Below are 17,814 nucleotides of genomic sequence, written 5' to 3' on the forward strand. Positions count from 1 at the left end.
ACGTTAGTTTCAGGTCATAAACCGTCTCTTCACATTTTAAATCTCAGACTTTGAGACAAATTCATCTTTAATTTAAAACTGTGTTGGGGCGCCCTCTGGTGGAAGATGAAGGACGCACACAGAACCTACTGTACTGTAATGAGTCAATAGATTTATATTGTGTTGAATATAATATATGATGTCATGTTCCAAATTGGTATTATTTTAATTTTAATTTGCGTTTTTATTGACAGTGTTTTCATTCTGACGTCACGGTGAAATAACAATAAACAACAATGCATCAACAACAAATGCATAAACAGTTTTAAAAACGATAACGATAAAGTTTATTATGAAAAAGTAGCTGCCGATTGTTTTTATCCTTCTGTTGATAAATTAACTGACGAGTCAAACAACTCACCAGCAGGAGGCAGAAGACTGGAGCCGAGGAGAGAATGGAGGTTACTGTGGCAACACACGCACACACGCACACACACACACACACACACACACACTCAGGAACAGAAAGTTAAATCACAGGTTTCACTTCACATGGTTAAACTGAGGAATGTGGTGAGTTAAAGTAACGATCAGTTTGTGACGGCACCGCCCACCAGAGTGTGTGTGTGTGTGTGTCTGTGTGTGTGTGTGTGTGTGACTGTGTGTGTGTGCATCCTCTAAAACAGATGTTAACTGACAGATCACCTCCTTCCTGTGCAGGTGAAAAGGTCAGAGGTCAAGTGATGAGGAGGAGCGTCTGCTCCCTCGGCTTGTTTTACGACGTGTCAACGAGTTTCACTGTGACAGAGACCATCAATCAATATTATTCAATATGATGATCAATCAATGGTTTCAGTAAAATTGCTGCTGAACAAAAATCCTTTTCCTCATGAAGTCGTGAGCAGATGGAACATGAACCAAACTGAACTGAACAAGATGGAGGCGCCGTATCCCAGGTACTCTGACGTCTTGTTCGTCTGGAGGTTCTTCCTGTTGAAATGAACGACCCGGACAATCTCCTGCTGCGTTCTTCACACGTGAAACACAAACTCCATAAAGTGTTTGTAAAATAATAAAAATAATGTAGTAATACTGAGGGTTGGTTCATGTATTATTCACAGTCTGATTTTTATTTTGAAAAACATTGACAATATTTGCTGATGAGATGAAAACAGATCAATGAAAGTCTCCTCTGTAAAATCCTGTGACTCTAAAACGTCAACAACAAGAATCAAGAAGATTGAACCTGGTTTTATTCAGTGAAGGACATTTTTTCAATGACTTAATTCATAGTTTTACTCAAATAAAGTTGTAATTTTATGACATTAAAGTATAATTTTATGAGAGTCGTTGTTTTAGGTTAGTAATATCATGACTTCTTTCTGATTGAATTATGACTTGATTCTTATTAAATTACGACTATTTATTGTTGGAATATAAAAATGTTCTCTCGTTTAAATTACGACTTTCTTCTAGATTCCGACACTTTCTCTCGTCTTCACATTTATGTTCTGGAAGTCTTTGTAAATTATCACATATTTAATTTAAGACTTTTTTACATTTCCAAACATTAAATCTCAGCGATGAACTTTGAAAGTTTCAGGGTTAAATGTTTCACCTGAAGCTGCTCGGTTCTTTACACCGTACAAAACGTAGGTGGTTAAATTCACTTCGCTCAGCGATGACCACTCAGCGCCAGGTGATGTCATCAACACGCCCCCTGCCTCAGAGTGACATCATCGACCGCGATCTGTCCTCGCTGTCCCAGTCGTCTCTCTGCCTTTAACAACACCTGAGTATGTACACGTACACACACACACGTACACACACACGTACACACACACACACACACACACACACACACACACACACACACACACACACACACAACCTGTCATCACAAACAACTCAGGCCACAGACACTATCATGGACATTTACCTGTGTGTTTTTTTGTCTCACCTTGTCCAGAGGATGTGTTGTCAAGGTAACCTGGGTGTGTCTCCAGCCATGCCCACCTGTCCTGCTCCAAAGGGCGGGGCTATATCTGCAACAGGCAATCAGGAGCAAGTTTTCACACAAGTGACTTTCAGAGTAATTAAAACAGTTCAGCTCTCATACCTTTGACCTCGTCCTCTTTTCCTGATGTACAGCTGCAGCACGCCCACATGATGCCCCGTTAGCCAATGGGAGAAGGAGAAACACAGGTCACCATGGCTCCAGGGTGGGACGATTTGGACAGCCAATCGGGCACCGCGGATGCTCCTCTGTCCCGCCTTCAGCTCTGGGACGGACAGGTATTGTCCACCTGAGACAAAAATCAATCATTGATTAATCTGTTGGTGAGAATTTATTTATTTATCGTTTCGTTTTTTTTCGACATTTTTCGCAGCACAAACGTTTCCTGTGTCGGAGAGAAACTGATTGTTTGTTACCTTCAGGGTTATGAGAAGTTTCCCAGTGAAGATCTCCCTCTCTGTCTGACAACCAATCACAGAGTCCGTGGTCAAAGGTACAGTGGAGCACACCAGCCTCTACACAAACACACACACAAACACACACACAGGCTTTTTTAAATGCATTGGGGGGAGTCAGGTGAGATGATGTCACAGTCACAAGGTTTGTGTTGAAGATCAAACATAACAAACTCGTACCAGGATCGTCTCTGGCGTCGTCAGCTGTGTTTCCGAGCTCGATATCAAACTCCCACACCTGGTTGAGGTTGGGATTTCGAGGGACTAAAACACACACACACACACACACACACACACACACACACACACACACACACACACACACACACACACACACATAGTGTCAGCTGACATTTAAACTTCTTGTTTAGTCTAATGAAACATATTCTGTGTGTGTGTGTGTGTGTGTGTGTGTGTGTGTGTGTGTGTGTGTGTGTGTGTGTGTGTGTGTGTGTGTGCGTACTCACTGTGCACGTCTCCTCTCTGCTTGAGTGTCACGTCCTTGTTGAGCCTGTTGTTCAATGTAGTCGTTACCATGGAGATGGTGGTGGGCAGTGTTGGTGTGGTATCAGGTGTAGTTACAGGTGTAGTTACAGGTGTAGTTGTAGTATCTGGTGTAGTTACAGGTTCAGTCTCAGATGTAGTAGTAGTATCAGGTGTAGTTGCAGGTGTAGTAGTATCTGGTGTAGTTACAGGTGTAGGAGTAGTATCAAGCGTAGTTGCAACTGTAGTAGTATCAGGTGTAGTCTCAGGTGTAGTAGTAGTATCAGGTGTAGCTGCAGGTGTTGTAGGAACAGGTGTCGTAGTATCAGGTGTAGTAAAAATAGCAGGTGTAGTAGTGGTAGTAACAGGTGTAGTGATAATAACAAGTGTAGTAGTGGTAGTAACAGGTGTAGTAACAGGTGTAGTAGTGGTAGTAACAGGTGTAGTAATAATAACAGGTGTAGTAGTGGTAGTAACAGGTGTAGTAATAATAACAGGTGTAGTAGTGGTAGTAACAGGTGTAGTAAAAATAACAGGTGTAGTAAAAATAACAGGTGTAGTAGTGGTAGTAAAAGGTGTAGTAGTGGTAGTAACAGGTGCAGTAGTGGTAGTAAAAGGTGTAGTAGTGGTAGTAACAGGTGCAGCAGTGGTAGTAACTTGTTGAGTAACAGGTGCAGTAATAATAACAGGTGTAGTAGTGGTAGTAGTCGGTACTGTAGTGGTAGGTGTGGTAGTTGTAGCTGCAGACGTAGCTGGTAGAGTAGTTGTTGCTGTGGTGGTTGTCGTGGTGACAGGCTGAGTTGTAGTAGTTGTAAGAGGAGCAGCAGTGGACAGGGGGATGATGGGAGTTGTAGTTCTTGGTCTTTGAGGCTCCAGGGTGACTCTGGGTAGAGCTGAGAGAAAACAGGAAGTTTTGTCACAACTTCCTGTTTGTTCACCTCTGTGACTAAAACACCAGGTTTTGACTCAACGAGGCTCGGACTCAGAAGCTGCGTCTGGTGACGCCTGACACAGTGGTTTGTAAAGAGAAGTAGGAGGAGGAGTTTTTACCTTCACAGCCGCCATCTTTACACCTGCACTTGGGAGAGGACGGGTTCAGAGAGCAGAATGGACGAGTGTCTTTATCTGGGGACAGAGAGGAAGACGTTAGACGATTGTTAGAGTCGCATGAACACATTTAAAAACATTTCACAGAAATAGTTTCACACGAACGCAGCTTCAGCCTCACCGATGCACACGTAGCGTCCGTTCATGTACATGAGTTTGAAGCCGTGGTGACATTTACACATAAAGCTGCCAAATGTGTTCACACACTTCCTGCGACGAGGACACACGCCGCTGCCCGACACACACTCATCAATGTCTGCAGAGAGAGAGAGATAGAGAGAGAGAGAGTCTTCAGGCGAGTTTTAAAACTTAAGCGTGTCAGTGTAGATGGAGCCTGACTGACCGATACAGGTACGTCTGTCTGGTCCCAGTCGTAACCCTGGCGATGGACAGGTGCAGCGGACCACCCCCTTGGATACCTCACAGCCATACTGACAGTTGGCGTGGTAACAGGTTAGCGTATCTTTACAAACAAAAACATGTGAAGAAAAAAGATAACAACATGAAATAATCTGGTTTGAGTTATACTGTATAATGTGAAACGTTTCAGTTTGTGTGTGTGTGTGTGTGCGCGCTCACTCTTGCAGCTGCCGTCCGGCTGCAGTGTGTATCCGTCCAGACAGTAACACTTGTAGCTGCCCGGTGTGTTCATGCAGCGATGTTTACAGGGTCGAGGCTTCAGACCACACTCGTTCAGATCTGACACACACACACACACACACACACACACACACACACACACACACACACACACACACACACACACACACACACACACACACACACACACACACACACACACACACACTTAAAATGCTCGTCGTGTCTGACAGGGTTGAAGGTCAAAGGTTAATCCAACAAGTTGACAAGAAGAGTGAAAACAGAGAAGACGAGCTCTCAGTTTAATGTGTGTTTAAACTCTCCCCGTGTGTGTGTGTGTGTGTGTGTGTGTGTGTGTGTGTGTGTTCGTGCGTGTGTTTGAAGCCAGATGTTGTTTTATAGTCAGGATATGACTCATAATGTGGCCTCTAATCAGTAAATTAACAGTGTGTCTGTAGGAGGGTGGAGTCCGCCCGCGTGTGTGTGAGGGTCTAAGTTTGGAAACAGTGGTGGGTGTGTGTGTGTGTGTGTGTGTGTTGGGGGGGGGGCTCTTCAGGTAAAACAAGCCTTCGCAGATCAACAAGCAGGACAAGAATGTGCCTGATTTTTTGTTTGGTGACAGGGATGAGAAATCAAAACAGACAGACACACACACACACACACACACACACACACACACACACACACACAGTTACCTTGGTTACAGGCCTTGCCGCTGTATCCTGGGTGACATTTACATCTGTCTGGTCCGACACACTCTCCATGTTTACAGCCCTGCTGACAGTGAGCTTCTCACAGACACAGACACAGACACAGACACACACACACACACACACACACGATGTATATAAGGATGATCGGTGACAGAATATACAGATGTCCGTATATGACCTACACCACTGCCAACCATCAGGGGGCGATCCAGATGATTTGGCTTTACTTTTTGAAACCATCTTTATTAACAGTTTCCCTCACGGAATACGATAATAAATGTTAAAATCGTACGATCTGTTATAAAGTAAATCTACGTGTCCTCACGTTGACAACGTCCTCCGTCCATCTGTCTCCAGCCCCAGCAACACTCCACGCTGTTGCCATAGCGACAGAGACCATTGGACAACCAGGCCTGGTCCACCCAGCTGCAACACACAGTGGACAGCGATGAATATTAAAGTTTTGATGAATCAGTGCAGGCGCGTGTGAGGAGCGCGGTCATCACGTGACCTGATGTGGCGTTCAGAGCCATGTCGGTCATACTGGTTCAGACCGGCTGAGCGTTCCTCATGTCTCCTGTTTCCTCTGCCTGTCTCAACATGAAGCACCTCAGCCGCAGGACGACAGCAGACTCGGGTACTCGTCTTCTTTTTCCACTCCCCCCACATACTTTCCCTCCTTCCAACTCTTCAGTCTGTCGTTCTTCATCTTCAGTTAAACGTCAACACTGCTCTGCTGTTTTCTGTCACACACTTTATCACACACACTCTGTCTTCAGGCAGAATAACCTTTTTATGAATGAGCACTGCACTCCAGTTTTTCTGACCTCTTCTGAAATATGCTCGATGACACAACTGTCGCCTTATTTACGATTAATAATCAACTAAATCTACTCTAATCTTCATCATCAGTTTAAAAAGTCCCATCTGAAACAGAATCACTGCTTGTTCACGTGCTTCTTAAAAACATGGATGCTGTAACGATGCATTTAAACAACACCTTGACTTCACTTTACAATATTTACATCATAACAAAGAGGAAAGAAAAAGGATCTGATCAGTCAGGAACTCATTTTTCTGATTATTTTGCACATTGAGTTTGAATAAAACTCTTGAGACATCTGAAGATACAAAGACACAGCGATGGAATAAAAACATAACATGTATTTAAGTCTGCTGGTCTAAAAATGAACATTAGTTATTCAGTGATTTAAAAATAAAGCAGGTTGATGATGAAAATGTATATTTGAAACTTTAGAAACATCTGTGAAGAATTAAAATGTCTAAAATCATCATTGTTAATACTTAAACACACTTTAATTATAAAGCACTTTATGATCAAACTTTATTTGTAGAGATGAATAAAGAGGAGCTGTTTTCTGACCTGTTAGAATCCAGCAGCTGAGCTCTGCTCCATGTTAACAACCAGGACAGAAGAACCAGGCTGACCCGGGTTATCATCTTCAACTTCCACCCGGGACACACGCAGGTGAGAGAGGAGGACCAATCAGAGTCCAGCCCGTCAGGTCCCGGTACCGGACAGAAAAACTACCGGTCACCGGAAAGACCCGACATGAAGAGTCACGCGCGGTTTAGCTTCCCCGATTCCGTTAGAGATTACGTCACGCACGAAGCTTCGCTCGCGGGTTCTGACGTTAAAAGACGCGCGACGTTAAAACAAAGAAAATAAACAAAACCGCGTGCTCGTCCCCGAGACGAGAGCGCGTTTCAGAAGGAGGGTTGTCCTCGTGCACGACGATGTGATCGGTCGAGAGAGGGAGGGAGGGAGGAAGAGAGAGAGACAGACAGAGAGAGACAGACAGAGAGAGAGACAGAGGAAGAGAGAGAGATGAAGAGAGAAAGAGGGAGAGAGAGAGACAGAGGGAGAGAGAGAGAGAGATGAAGAGAGAAAGGGAGACAGAGAGGGGGGGCAGAGAGGACGGGGGGGGGGGGGGGGGGGGTCGTATATCGTTTCTTCTCTGTAAACAAGTTAGAAAATAAACATGTATAAAAAATAAACAAGAAACAAAGCAAAGGTCTGAGGTCCCGATCGACCAATCAGGAGTCAGTCTCAGCTGTCAATCAGGAAGTGTCCCGTCTTTCTGACAGTTTTCTTTGTTTTCCTCAAAATGGTTAGAAACAACAAATATAGTTCCGTAAGTTAAGATTAGCACATCTTTCATTTTATATAACTTTACGTATCTGTGACAGCACACAACACATGACACTTTACGACATCCTCCATTTTGTTTTCAGCAGAGCCTGTCTGTGTGCGGGCGTAGAATAAAGTTAACGTTCCCATGAGGACTTAGCAGCTGCCACGTTAGCCTGGTTTACATGTGGCTGTCGCAGTCAGTCGTCAACCTCAACTGACCAATCAGAATGCATTAGCAGGATGCTAACGAGATATGGGCTAAATCTCTCTCAATCGGACATTTTGTTTCATTGATTTATAATCATCACTATATTTGTTGAAAATAAAATGAACGGCGTAAATAATTATTGTGGCCATTGAGCTCTGTTCACTTTAATTCATTGAGGGAAACCTTGAACTGCAGCTAATTTCAATGGCACTCTGAAAAGGGGCTCATGGTAAAAGGAGGCCACGGGTCAGTGCAGTAACATTATCCACCACCAGAGAGCAGTAAACAGTCAGCTCCATGTTTAAAGTGCTCAGCAGCAGGGTGCCCTCTCTCTCTCTCTCCCTCTGTTTATTCTCTCTTACCTCGCTTGACCATCTTGTCTCCTGCAGCTCTGCTCATCACTCAGTCTGGACTCAGCAGCTCGGACTCTGCACATGTCCACGACACTCGTCCGTCCACCCGTCAACTCGTCATTCAGAGACAGAAAGACACACGGACGTCGTTCAGCTGCAACATGGAGAAAACGTTTTGGTCTGTGCTCTGGGTGAGACGTCAATCAAACATTTGATTTTAACTGAATTTATCGATGAGATGTTAAATGTCAGATTTCGGGTTTAAATTCAGGGTATTTAAATAAATTTCTACTTTTTACTAAATACTGGTGCAAATGCTGAATGTTAATTTGAAGTTATGGCTCTAAAATGATTTTCTGGTGGTTTCTGCTTGATCGTTAATAAATTACATTAAATCATGAAAAAAATTTAAACATTTAAAGAAATAAACTGAAGATGTTAGTGTGAAGAGGAAAGTGATGTTTGCAAGATTCCAGATGTTTGTTTCTTACAGAAACGTTTCCTTATATTTGTTTAGTCCCAAAACAAAAGATTAAAAAATATTTTCCTCCTGATTACTCTTGTGTGTTGTGTTGTGTTGTATTGTGTTGGTACCAGGTGTGTGTTTGCTGTATTGGTCCGACATGTTGTTGGCACGACTTGGACAACAGCGAGTACGACTGCTGGCCTCTCATCAGACCCAACGAATACAACATGATCGACTGTGGAGGTGACATAAGTACATATTATATATTATAGAATAGTTGTACTGTATTTAATTGACAAATGCATACACTACTGTGATTTGGTTTTAGTAACAATTACATACAATACTGTATTTTAGCAATAAACATAGATTTATTTTGATAATAAATTAATAAGATAAATGTTTTAGAGATAAATACATATTCTATATATATATATGACGTTATATTTTAGCTTTACATATATATGATATTATATTCTAGCTATAAATACATACAACAAAGTATTTTAGCGTTAAGTACATATAATGGTGTATTTTAGGGATAAATACACATTATACTGAGCATATTAACGCCTAGGGCATCGGGTGCTTGTACCCTAACCTTTGTTATGAGCAAGAAATGAATGAACAAATAATTGGTTGTCATCATATCAGTTCTTTTTCCTTCCTGTTTACAAGTATAAAAGAGTTGGGCTGGATTGGTCAGTGTGCTGTTCTGTGTCACTCAGGTCTGGAGATGGCCTGGGTTGTCCGTCCTCCTGAGACGGTGAAGAGTGGCGAGGTGTTCAGCGTCACGTACTCGGTAACGGCTCAGGACTCTTTCTACCACTGGGCTGTTGAAAACCACATCTTCACACACAGGTGACTGCACCTGTTTATACTTGTTGATAAGACATTAAAGTGGATGAAAGACCTGATCCTCTGATCCTGGTCTGGTGTGTTTCTATGTTTAGTTCCATCGTAAACGCTGAAGCGGCTCGGAGCTTCTGTGAACATCACGACTGTCCGGCCAACTGGAAGGACGCAGATGGAGAAAACTGCTGCATTCATCACGCGAACATTCACTCCTGTCCACTGGGATACATGGTACACCTTTATCTCTCCCTCACTTCTCCTCCTCATCTCTCTGACACATTGCAATAGTTTCTAACGATCCACAGATTCAATAGCGAATGCGATGTTTCCAATCTCAAAAGTATTACTGATTACAGCTGATGATTTGTTTGACTGAATCTGGGTTGTTCTGAAAAACTGTAAAAAGGCAGATACCAGAGATATTAGCGTTGTCATATCTTCAAGTTGTAACCTGTTTCTGCAGAAACTAGGTACGTAGGGTTAAGAACCACAACCTTTAACCTTAACTCGAGTGCAGTAACTTCTGTATGTCACCAAACATTCACTTTTTAATTTTAAATGCCTCAATTTGACTAAATTACATTTTGAAAAGACATTAAACTAATAAACATTAAATAAACTAACTTGCAGACATCAGAGAGCATCTGTGGCCCCTGGATTCCTGACGACGGAAAAATCTTCACGCATACTATCTCTACGTCTGGCAAGCTGACGCAGAGCAACTGGACATCCAAAGTAAGTTCATTTTAACTGTATAGTATTTCCAGCTTCAAATTTCGACAAAAAGCTTTTTGCAGGTTAACCCGCTTCTACAAAACCAGCTAATCTGTAAAAGAGGTGTAATACAGGACCATTGCTTCTTCTTGCAGGTGGTTTTGGTCCATTCTGGTTTGACCTCGCTCATCGCTCACATTCGAGTTGGTCAGATGCAGGTTGCTCTGGAGGCCAAGAGCACCGTGTTGCCTGCTGTTGGTACGTAATACTTATGTTTGTTCCTCCTCTATTTGCCTGCATGACTACAGGGAAAAATACCCGGAGCTTTACGAGACTGACAAAAGAAGCTCAAAGCTACTTACACCAACGCTACAGAGACAAAAGTGGGACTATCCTCTCAGTCATTTATATGCGATGGTCGTCCACTCCCCATCTTACAGGGACTCAGCAACCACGGAGGGTCATATTACATGGCTCCAATCGTGTCCCTGCTCTAAACATAGCTTTTCATTTTTCTCTCCGCTTAAAGTTTGTGGTGATGGTGTCTGTGAGGAGGCGGAGCTTTGTTCCACCTGTCCAGCTGACTGTGGCGAATGCCCTATGACCCCGACCACCAAGCTGGCCATCGGCTTACCGCTCAGCCTGCTCTGCCTCTCGTTCACACTGACCGCCGTGGTGCGTATTCACACGTCACACGAAACATGAAATGCTTAAACAAACGCAGCAAATACTCAACAGCAGCCGATGATCAGTCAAAGAATCTGTCTTGTGCAGTGGCTGAGGTACCAGAAACAGAAGCTGCTGTGGGACGAGAGCTGGATCATCGACTTCTCTACAATAAAACAAGGTACCGAAATAATCCAGATCCAAAACAATTAGAAACTAAATAAAATAAAATCAGTTTAGTGATCCGGGCTGATATATATCTGTGTAGTTTGCAAGATAAATTTAACTCACCATCCACATTTGTCAAACTAGAATTCCAAAGGTAAAGAATAAACTGTCACACTCGGGTCTGGACTGGTCCAGGGTCTGAAAGCGATGACTCGTAACTGGTGCTCACTGGTCTGAAAACTGTCTGGAAGAGTCAAGCGTTGATCTAAAACTTAAAACAGTCTATAGTCAGAGAAAGACGGCTCTACAGCGAGTAAACTGATCGTAAAACGAACGTCGTCTGTGATCCTAACAAAGGACGGGATAAATTTACATCACGTTATTCCAAATGAATTCCACACGTTCGCTCTCTGTCTTTCTACAGATCATGAAGCTCGTATGACCATGGGCAGTATCATGAGTGTACCTGTGGGGAACAGCGACAGTAACACCAGCTGTATAACTGCTCTCAGCTCGTGCACGGGACAACCAGGGACCCGAAAAACACTGTTCACCTGCACCGGGATATAGTACGCTGGTCTACGACAACGAAAGCTGGATGGTATTTATATTTATTAATATTTCTAAATTTTGAAACTAATTTTCTTCTCCAGTGACGGCAGGACGGTGGCCATCAAGAGGATTCAGACAAAGACTTTCTCTCTGTCCAAAACCATCAGACAGGAAGTCAAACAAGTCAGGTAACACACGAGCAAACACTCGTCACACTTCCCTGTTTAAAATGACCCTGTCGTGTATTTTAGTTCAGTTTCTTTGTCCCTCTTCAGGGAACTCGATCATCCAAACCTCTGTAAGTTCACTGGTGGGTGTATCGAGGTTCCAAATGTTGCCATAGTGACAGAATACTGCCCCAAAGGAAGCCTTAACGACGTTCTCCTAAACGATGAGATCCCGCTCAACTGGGGCTTCAGGTAAACTCTACATTTATATGTAAACACACCAGGTAATCTGTGTAAGTTGTTTTTAAGTTTTGTTCAGTCAGACTCTGTTTGTCTGACAGGTTTTCTTTCGCCACCGACATCGCCAGAGGGATGTCGTATCTCCACCAACACAAGATCTGTCACGGTCGACTCAAGTCTATGAACTGTGTCTTAGACGACCGCTGGGTTTGTAAAATAACAGGTATGAATGCTGTCGTATATATGATGATGTATTTAATCTACAGTTTACTGTGATTTTTATGATAAAAGTCTGATCATTTCTGTGTTAACTCAAACAAGGAGATAAGAAATTACCGGAATATAAATATATATTATAGGAATTCAGATAATTTTAGAGAAAGTTAGAATGTTTTTCTAGAGAACGAGAGTTTTACTTTCCTGACTGAACTTTATGTTCTGATTTATTTTTTGATTTTGATTGACACCGTGTTCCGTCACGCCAGACTACGGACTGAGAATGTATCGCCGGGATGATGGGGCGGAGCCTCTTTCCACCTATCACCAGAGACTGTTGGAGGTGTACATGCCGCCCGAGTTTCAAAACTCCAACATGGAGCCGACGCTGACCGGAGACGTGTTTAGGTATCACACTTATTCTGGTTTTTGTCACTTTACAGGACTACAGACAGTGTAGAAGTTAATATTTCTATAATTAATATTTATATATAGTTCAAAAAGAAACAATTCTCCTCTGATACATAACTTACAAACACAAACACATGTGCATTAAAAGTCACACTCTGTATCATCTGTATTTCTTCCCAGTTATTCCATCATCCTGCTGGAGATCGCCACTCGCAGTGAACCCGTCCCCGTAAGTCACTTTATTTTCTCAATTCAGAAAAGAGACATTACTAATAAACGTTGAATAATGAAATGCTTTCCAGGTGGAGGAGTCTAACCTGGAGTGTGCCTGGTGTCCTCCTCTACCTGAACTGATCTCCAGTAAAGCCGACAACACCTGCCCGTGTCCTGCCGACTATGTGGAGGTACCAAGTTTTATCTTTAAATCAGTCTAATAGTTTTAATGTTGACATAATGAACATATATGAAATGTGTTGTACAAATAGAGCTTGAATTACTCCATCTTGAATACAATTATATATAACGCTAATTTTATCATGTGTTTGTATGCTAAGCTGTTAGCGATTATGAGCTATGGCTAAATGTTGAGGTAGTTTTCATTTGATGTGAAAGCCGTAAACATCGTAAATACATTTTGAATTTATACATAATGTTACTTTTGTTGGTCTCTTCAGAAAACACGTTCACAGTCGCCCTCTCACCTTCTCCGCTGCCTTTTTGTCCCTTTCACGTCCGTAGCTGATCCGGCGATGTCGCTCTCATAACCCCGCCCACCGACCCACCTTCGAACAAATCAGGAAGTTTGTTCACCGAATCAACCCGGTCAAAGTCAGCCCAGTGGACATGATGATGACCCTGGTAACAGCAGACGACACATTATTTATAATCCAGAATCACTAATATGTGTAATTATACTTCAGCTGGATATAATTAGTGATAAGATTATTTATCTTTTTTAAATATATCTTGCGTTATGAGATACATGTGTTATATTCTATTATAGATGAGCTTTTTATGAGATATCATTATTATTATCACATTAGAAAGTCACACCCGGTTTGTTTCAGATGGAGAAATACAGTAAACATCTGGAGGTGCTGGTGGCCGAGCGAACTCAAGATCTGACGCACGAGAAACAGAAAACTGACCGGCTGCTTTACAGTACGACAGTTTTTACTTGTTTCTGTTTTTTACAAACAATACTGGAACATTTCAGCAGCAGAGTTTCTGTGCTGATGATGTTTTCATGGATATAATTTGTGAATTAGTTCATGTAAATGTAAAAGTACTGGAAACCCCTAATAAAATACCACCTTTTTCTGAATGTTCAGTTAAAATCTGGACTAAATTTGGATGTAAACTTTACTCCCTGTTCCCATTCGGCCAGAATCTCTCCTGTAAAATGTTCGCTTATTAAATGAAAGTTGACCGGATTAAAATAAAAGTATTTGCATGTTTTTTGTTGCAGGTATGCTTCCGAAGCAAGTAGCTGATGATCTGCGTCACGGGAAACCGTTGCAGGCTCAGAGTTACGTCAGCGCCACCGTCTTCTTTAGGTAAAGACAGAAGATGTGCAAATTTCAAATGAGACATATTTAAGTAATTAGTCCCTGGAGCGTGCGCTGTATATTAAACTAAATATCTGACAAGACGTTTTTTATGTGTCCTGGTTTTGAAAATAAGAGAAACGGATGAGTTAAAAACACTGAAACTTTAAGTAGGTTTTAAATGCAGGACTTTCTCTTGTTGTGTTCGCAGCAGGGCAGCAGCCTTGGTGAAGGTATTTTTACACTGTGCTATTGGTACTTTTACTAAGTGGCGACTCTTTTTCTTGTGTGTGCAGTGATATCGTGGGCTTCACGCAGCTCTCCAGCAGCAGCACTCCTTACCAAGTCGTGGATTTCCTCAACAAACTCTACACGACATTTGACGACATAATCGACAACTACGACGTCTACAAGGTGGAAACCATCGGCGACGCCTGTGAGTGACAACAGCTGACTTTAAACCTGTTTCTTTATGTGGACACTCAGTGACATAACGTAGGCGCTAGCTGCTTATCCTAACATCAAACTGCATTGTGGGGATTTGACCCTGGGAAACACCCTCAGTTCCGAGGTGTCAAACTCAAACTGGTCCTAACAAAGATAGACAAACACTTTCATGGTCACAGTTTTGATTGGCTCACCAATGTTAGGTGACTGTTAGAGGGTTGATACCCAACTGGAGCCCGTCAGAACCGGGTTCAGACAAAAATGTGTGTGTTTGCATAGACATGGTGGTGTCAGGCGTGCCGCAGGAGAACGGGATCCTCCACGCCTCAGAGATCGCCAGCATGGCTCTGGACCTGGTTGGCGTCTGTCGCACATTCCGGATCCCTCACAAACCCAACATGCAGCTACAGATACGAGCTGGGATTCACTCCGGTAAGTGCAGAAGTGGTTGGAGAACTTTAAAAAAAATTCAAATAAAGTATTTAATCTATATTGAACCCAACAATGATTTCTGTCTCCCTCTCTTTAGGTCCGCTGGTCGCGGGGGTTGTAGGGACGAAGATGCCTCGTTACTGTCTGTTCGGAGACACAGTCAACACAACGTCGAGGATGGAGTCCACCAGTCTGGGTATTGTCTTTACTGTCGATGTCTCAAGCTCCATTCACCTTTCCTGTGTCTGCGGTATGTGTTTAACATAATACGCCGTCCTGCAGTTCGACCAGAAGGACCACTGAGCGTCCACACTGACACAGTTCACTGCTGCTATGGTTACGCTTGGCAGAGTTTTCTAGCCTCTAAATATAAGACTTGTGTAAACGCTGCAGACCTCGTTTTAGTTTGAAAACTCTGGGGAACAGAAACTAGGATTTTGGTAAACGATGACCCAGACGCCCACATTCTCTGTTCCATAGTTTTAGTTGAATCCTGCTGACAAACACACAAACAGCACTGAACAGGTAAATTGAAATGAATAGCTAGTAACTGTCTGTGTCTTCGCAGCCTTAAAGATCCAGTGCAGCTCCAGTGCATTTTACCTGCTGGAGGAGATCGGCGGCTACGTGCTGCAGTGCAGAGGAATGTTGCAGGTCAAGGTGAGTCATTAGGCCCCTCCCACTTCCATTGCAGTTCCGTTCTGTCAGACGCTGGCAGCTGCTCGCTAACACTCTGGGTCTGTCTTGTCGCGACCAGGGGAAAGGTGACATGGTAACGTACTGGTTGGAAGGGAAGAAGACATCTTTGGTCTCAAGGGACATCAGCCAGGACGCCAAGACGACCAAACACATCAACATGGAGACGGAGATGGAGATGGAGAAAGAGCGGGAGCTGTTTTCGTCCATCCCGGGGATTCTGAATGACGACCTGCTCCTGGGTCCGGCCTGATCGCTTCAGTTCCTCATGAGTTTGTTGAGTTAAACTGAAAGTGTAGACAAGTCGTGTGTTGTACGTTGTTTTGTTTTTACGTCGCTGATCAAACTGTAAATTCAATGATTCTTTAAATGTTTTATTTCCGACTTTTAATGTTTTAATGAGCATTTCAATTGATAAAATATCTTAAATTCATCTCAGTGTTTTTCTTTTTCGGGGACTTTGGATTTATTATTATCAACAATGGATCAAATATAATAGAATGTAAAATCGTCTCCTGTGGAATCATCAGAAAACTGGTTTCAATAGCTTCTCTGCTGGCGTGGACGTGTTTTATAAATATTCATGTCGCATTGTTGAACAGATGGTTGAAGTGAAAACACAGAGATGGAGTGGGGTGGGGGGGTGCTTATCTGTTAGCAGCCAAGATGGCCGACATGACACCAGATGGACGAGAGGAGGACGAGACCTGAGAGATTGTTTAGGGGATTATAAAACTGAAACACTTCACGTCAATCTTTACTAATTAACAGGATAATGAAATTAATGAATGATTAATAAGGAACTGCAGTGTGTGTTACGTGGGCTCATCTGCCTGAGAGGTTTTAACTCGACCACAGCTGCAAAAGGCAACAAAAACGTGGGTCAACAAGTTGGTACCACTGATGTTAACGCAAAAAATTCTCTGCCATTTTGAGTAACAGCGGCAGCAGTGAGACTGATTAGTGCATTACCGCCACCTCCTGGTGCAGGTGTCATACCTGTCAAAACGTGGGCTGGATCTCAAAAGGAACCTGTTCTAAATCAATGTTCGAGCACGCCCCCTAACAAAGCCTGGTAAAGGCCGACATCTCCTGCACGTGCTGCGGCAAGTGTTTAAGACAGAGAACGGAAAGAGGAGCTGCAGCAACGGACAGAATGAGGAATGCGGTGTTTTTTGAAAGTTAGAGCACGTAAACCTTTTTCAGTAATAACACTAACTGAACACATCCACCTTCATATAAAGAGATCAGAATGAATCTTCTTAAATCATCCAAATAAACTCGTTCTGGATGTTTGAGGGTTCTTTCTACGTAACAAACTTCTGTCACCAAACAGACGCAGACAAGAAACCTCTTGATATTCAACCACAGCTTAAACCATGAGACTTCAGTCAGGAGCCAGTTTCTAAAACATGTGATCACCATTAAATATCCCCATGACTCAAAATACAACTATTATAGTCAGAAGATTGGTTTTATTCAACATTTTCACACAACCTCTTTACCAGACTGTTTTTATCCGGGTATCCCAGCCTGAGAAAAATGTCTCCGGGGCCCGATCGCAGAGGCAGCAATGATAAGCAGGTTTTTAATTACAGGCAACAGGGAGTGTGTGTGTTTGAAGTGTTTGTGGTAATAGAATGAGTACTCACCTCAAGAGCCTCTCTTCTCTCTCTCTCTCTCTCTCACCTCTCTCATTCAAGCTTTAGCGCACTCGCCCACTCTCTCATCATCCATTCTGCAGCGTGCATTTACATATCTGAGGACACACACATCAAACACATCGTTATAAAATGTGTGTGTGTGTCAGAGGCTTTAATTAACGAATACATCAGACAAACACACACACACAAACAGTTACAATGAGCTGATGTGTTTCTGATCATCACCACCTTCATGACTGGAAACACTGATTTAAATCACATTGGATGAAACTGAAGCTTTTCTAACTGATAAAAAACTGAATGTTAAATATGAATAAGAATTATAAACAAATATAGGACATAATATTAAGTAACATTAAGTACTCCTCCTGTTTAATACATTTCTAATTCATTTAAGAACAGGAAACATTTCTGTCTCTTGTCAGGAGCTTGATGTTCAGATCGAAGATACACACAGAGGATGGTTAGCATAGCACGAACGATTAGCTTGTAAAGTTCTGTGG

General features: G+C 42.7%; 2 protein-coding genes across 6 annotated transcripts; one reads left to right on the plus strand and one right to left on the minus strand.

Moving 5' to 3' along the window:
* Nucleotides 1-1,086: 1,086 nt before the first annotated feature.
* Nucleotides 1,087-8,064, minus strand: LOC109634743 (nephronectin). 3 transcript variants are annotated; one of them, XM_069518986.1, is made up of 14 exons: nucleotides 5,866-8,064; nucleotides 5,680-5,780; nucleotides 5,337-5,429; nucleotides 4,621-4,740; nucleotides 4,385-4,504; nucleotides 4,163-4,297; nucleotides 3,985-4,059; nucleotides 3,184-3,827; nucleotides 2,919-3,153; nucleotides 2,632-2,715; nucleotides 2,413-2,511; nucleotides 2,099-2,285; nucleotides 1,940-2,024; nucleotides 1,087-1,771 (listed from the first exon to the last, which is right to left on the minus strand). In XM_069518986.1, the coding sequence occupies exons 1-14, from the start codon at nucleotides 6,021-6,023 to the stop codon at nucleotides 1,688-1,690; spliced, it is 2,220 nt and encodes a 739-aa protein (XP_069375087.1). In that variant the 5' UTR covers nucleotides 6,024-8,064; the 3' UTR covers nucleotides 1,087-1,687. The 3 variants fall into 3 exon arrangements, with proteins under 3 accessions (XP_069375087.1, XP_069375086.1, XP_069375088.1); XM_069518985.1 differs by having other exon boundaries at nucleotides 2,919-3,827; XM_069518987.1 differs by having other exon boundaries at nucleotides 2,919-3,827; nucleotides 6,739-6,958.
* A 71-nt stretch (nucleotides 8,065-8,135) lies between these two features.
* LOC109634791 (atrial natriuretic peptide receptor 1-like) lies at nucleotides 8,136-16,080 on the plus strand. Of its 3 annotated transcripts, XM_020095487.2 has the most exons (23): nucleotides 8,136-8,261; nucleotides 8,668-8,779; nucleotides 9,265-9,397; nucleotides 9,490-9,622; nucleotides 10,022-10,126; nucleotides 10,261-10,363; nucleotides 10,635-10,780; nucleotides 10,880-10,952; nucleotides 11,364-11,508; nucleotides 11,593-11,679; nucleotides 11,767-11,910; nucleotides 12,000-12,121; nucleotides 12,384-12,522; nucleotides 12,706-12,754; nucleotides 12,828-12,929; nucleotides 13,264-13,383; nucleotides 13,593-13,686; nucleotides 13,994-14,081; nucleotides 14,369-14,508; nucleotides 14,799-14,951; nucleotides 15,049-15,147; nucleotides 15,520-15,611; nucleotides 15,709-16,080. In XM_020095487.2, exons 1-23 carry the CDS (start codon nucleotides 8,232-8,234, stop codon nucleotides 15,898-15,900), a joined length of 2,601 nt encoding a protein of 866 aa, XP_019951046.2. In that variant the 5' UTR covers nucleotides 8,136-8,231; the 3' UTR covers nucleotides 15,901-16,080. The 3 variants fall into 3 exon arrangements, with proteins under 3 accessions (XP_019951046.2, XP_069375078.1, XP_069375079.1); XM_069518977.1 differs by having other exon boundaries at nucleotides 14,799-15,147; nucleotides 15,520-15,727; XM_069518978.1 differs by lacking the exons at nucleotides 15,520-15,611; nucleotides 15,709-16,080 and having other exon boundaries at nucleotides 14,799-15,502.
* The last annotated feature ends 1,734 nt before the right edge of the window (nucleotides 16,081-17,814 follow it).

Source organism: Paralichthys olivaceus, chromosome 22 (assembly GCF_024713975.1).
Source record: "Paralichthys olivaceus isolate ysfri-2021 chromosome 22, ASM2471397v2, whole genome shotgun sequence".
Taxonomy (NCBI): Eukaryota; Metazoa; Chordata; class Actinopteri; order Pleuronectiformes; family Paralichthyidae; genus Paralichthys; species Paralichthys olivaceus.

What these genes read in the sequence shown, in the direction of transcription:
- LOC109634743 (XM_069518985.1), bottom strand. Translation starts at nt 6,023, where the DNA reads ATGTGGGGGGAGTGGAAAAAGAAGACGAGTACCCGAGTCTGCTGTCGT. An exon ending in GGACGGAGGACGTTGTCAAC is followed by an intron (nt 5,430 to 5,679) that starts GTGAGGACACGT and finishes GTCTGTGAGAAG; the next exon opens with CTCACTGTCAGCAGGGCTGT. An exon ending in TAAAGATGGCGGCTGTGAAG is followed by an intron (nt 3,828 to 3,984) that starts GTAAAAACTCCT and finishes GTTTTCTCTCAG; the next exon opens with CTCTACCCAGAGTCACCCTG.
- LOC109634791 (XM_069518978.1), top strand. Translation starts at nt 8,232, where the DNA reads ATGGAGAAAACGTTTTGGTCTGTGCTCTGG. An exon ending in CAACATGATCGACTGTGGAG is followed by an intron (nt 8,780 to 9,264) that starts GTGACATAAGTA and finishes TGTGTCACTCAG; the next exon opens with GTCTGGAGATGGCCTGGGTT. An exon ending in GTCCTGCCGACTATGTGGAG is followed by an intron (nt 12,930 to 13,263) that starts GTACCAAGTTTT and finishes TCACGTCCGTAG; the next exon opens with CTGATCCGGCGATGTCGCTC.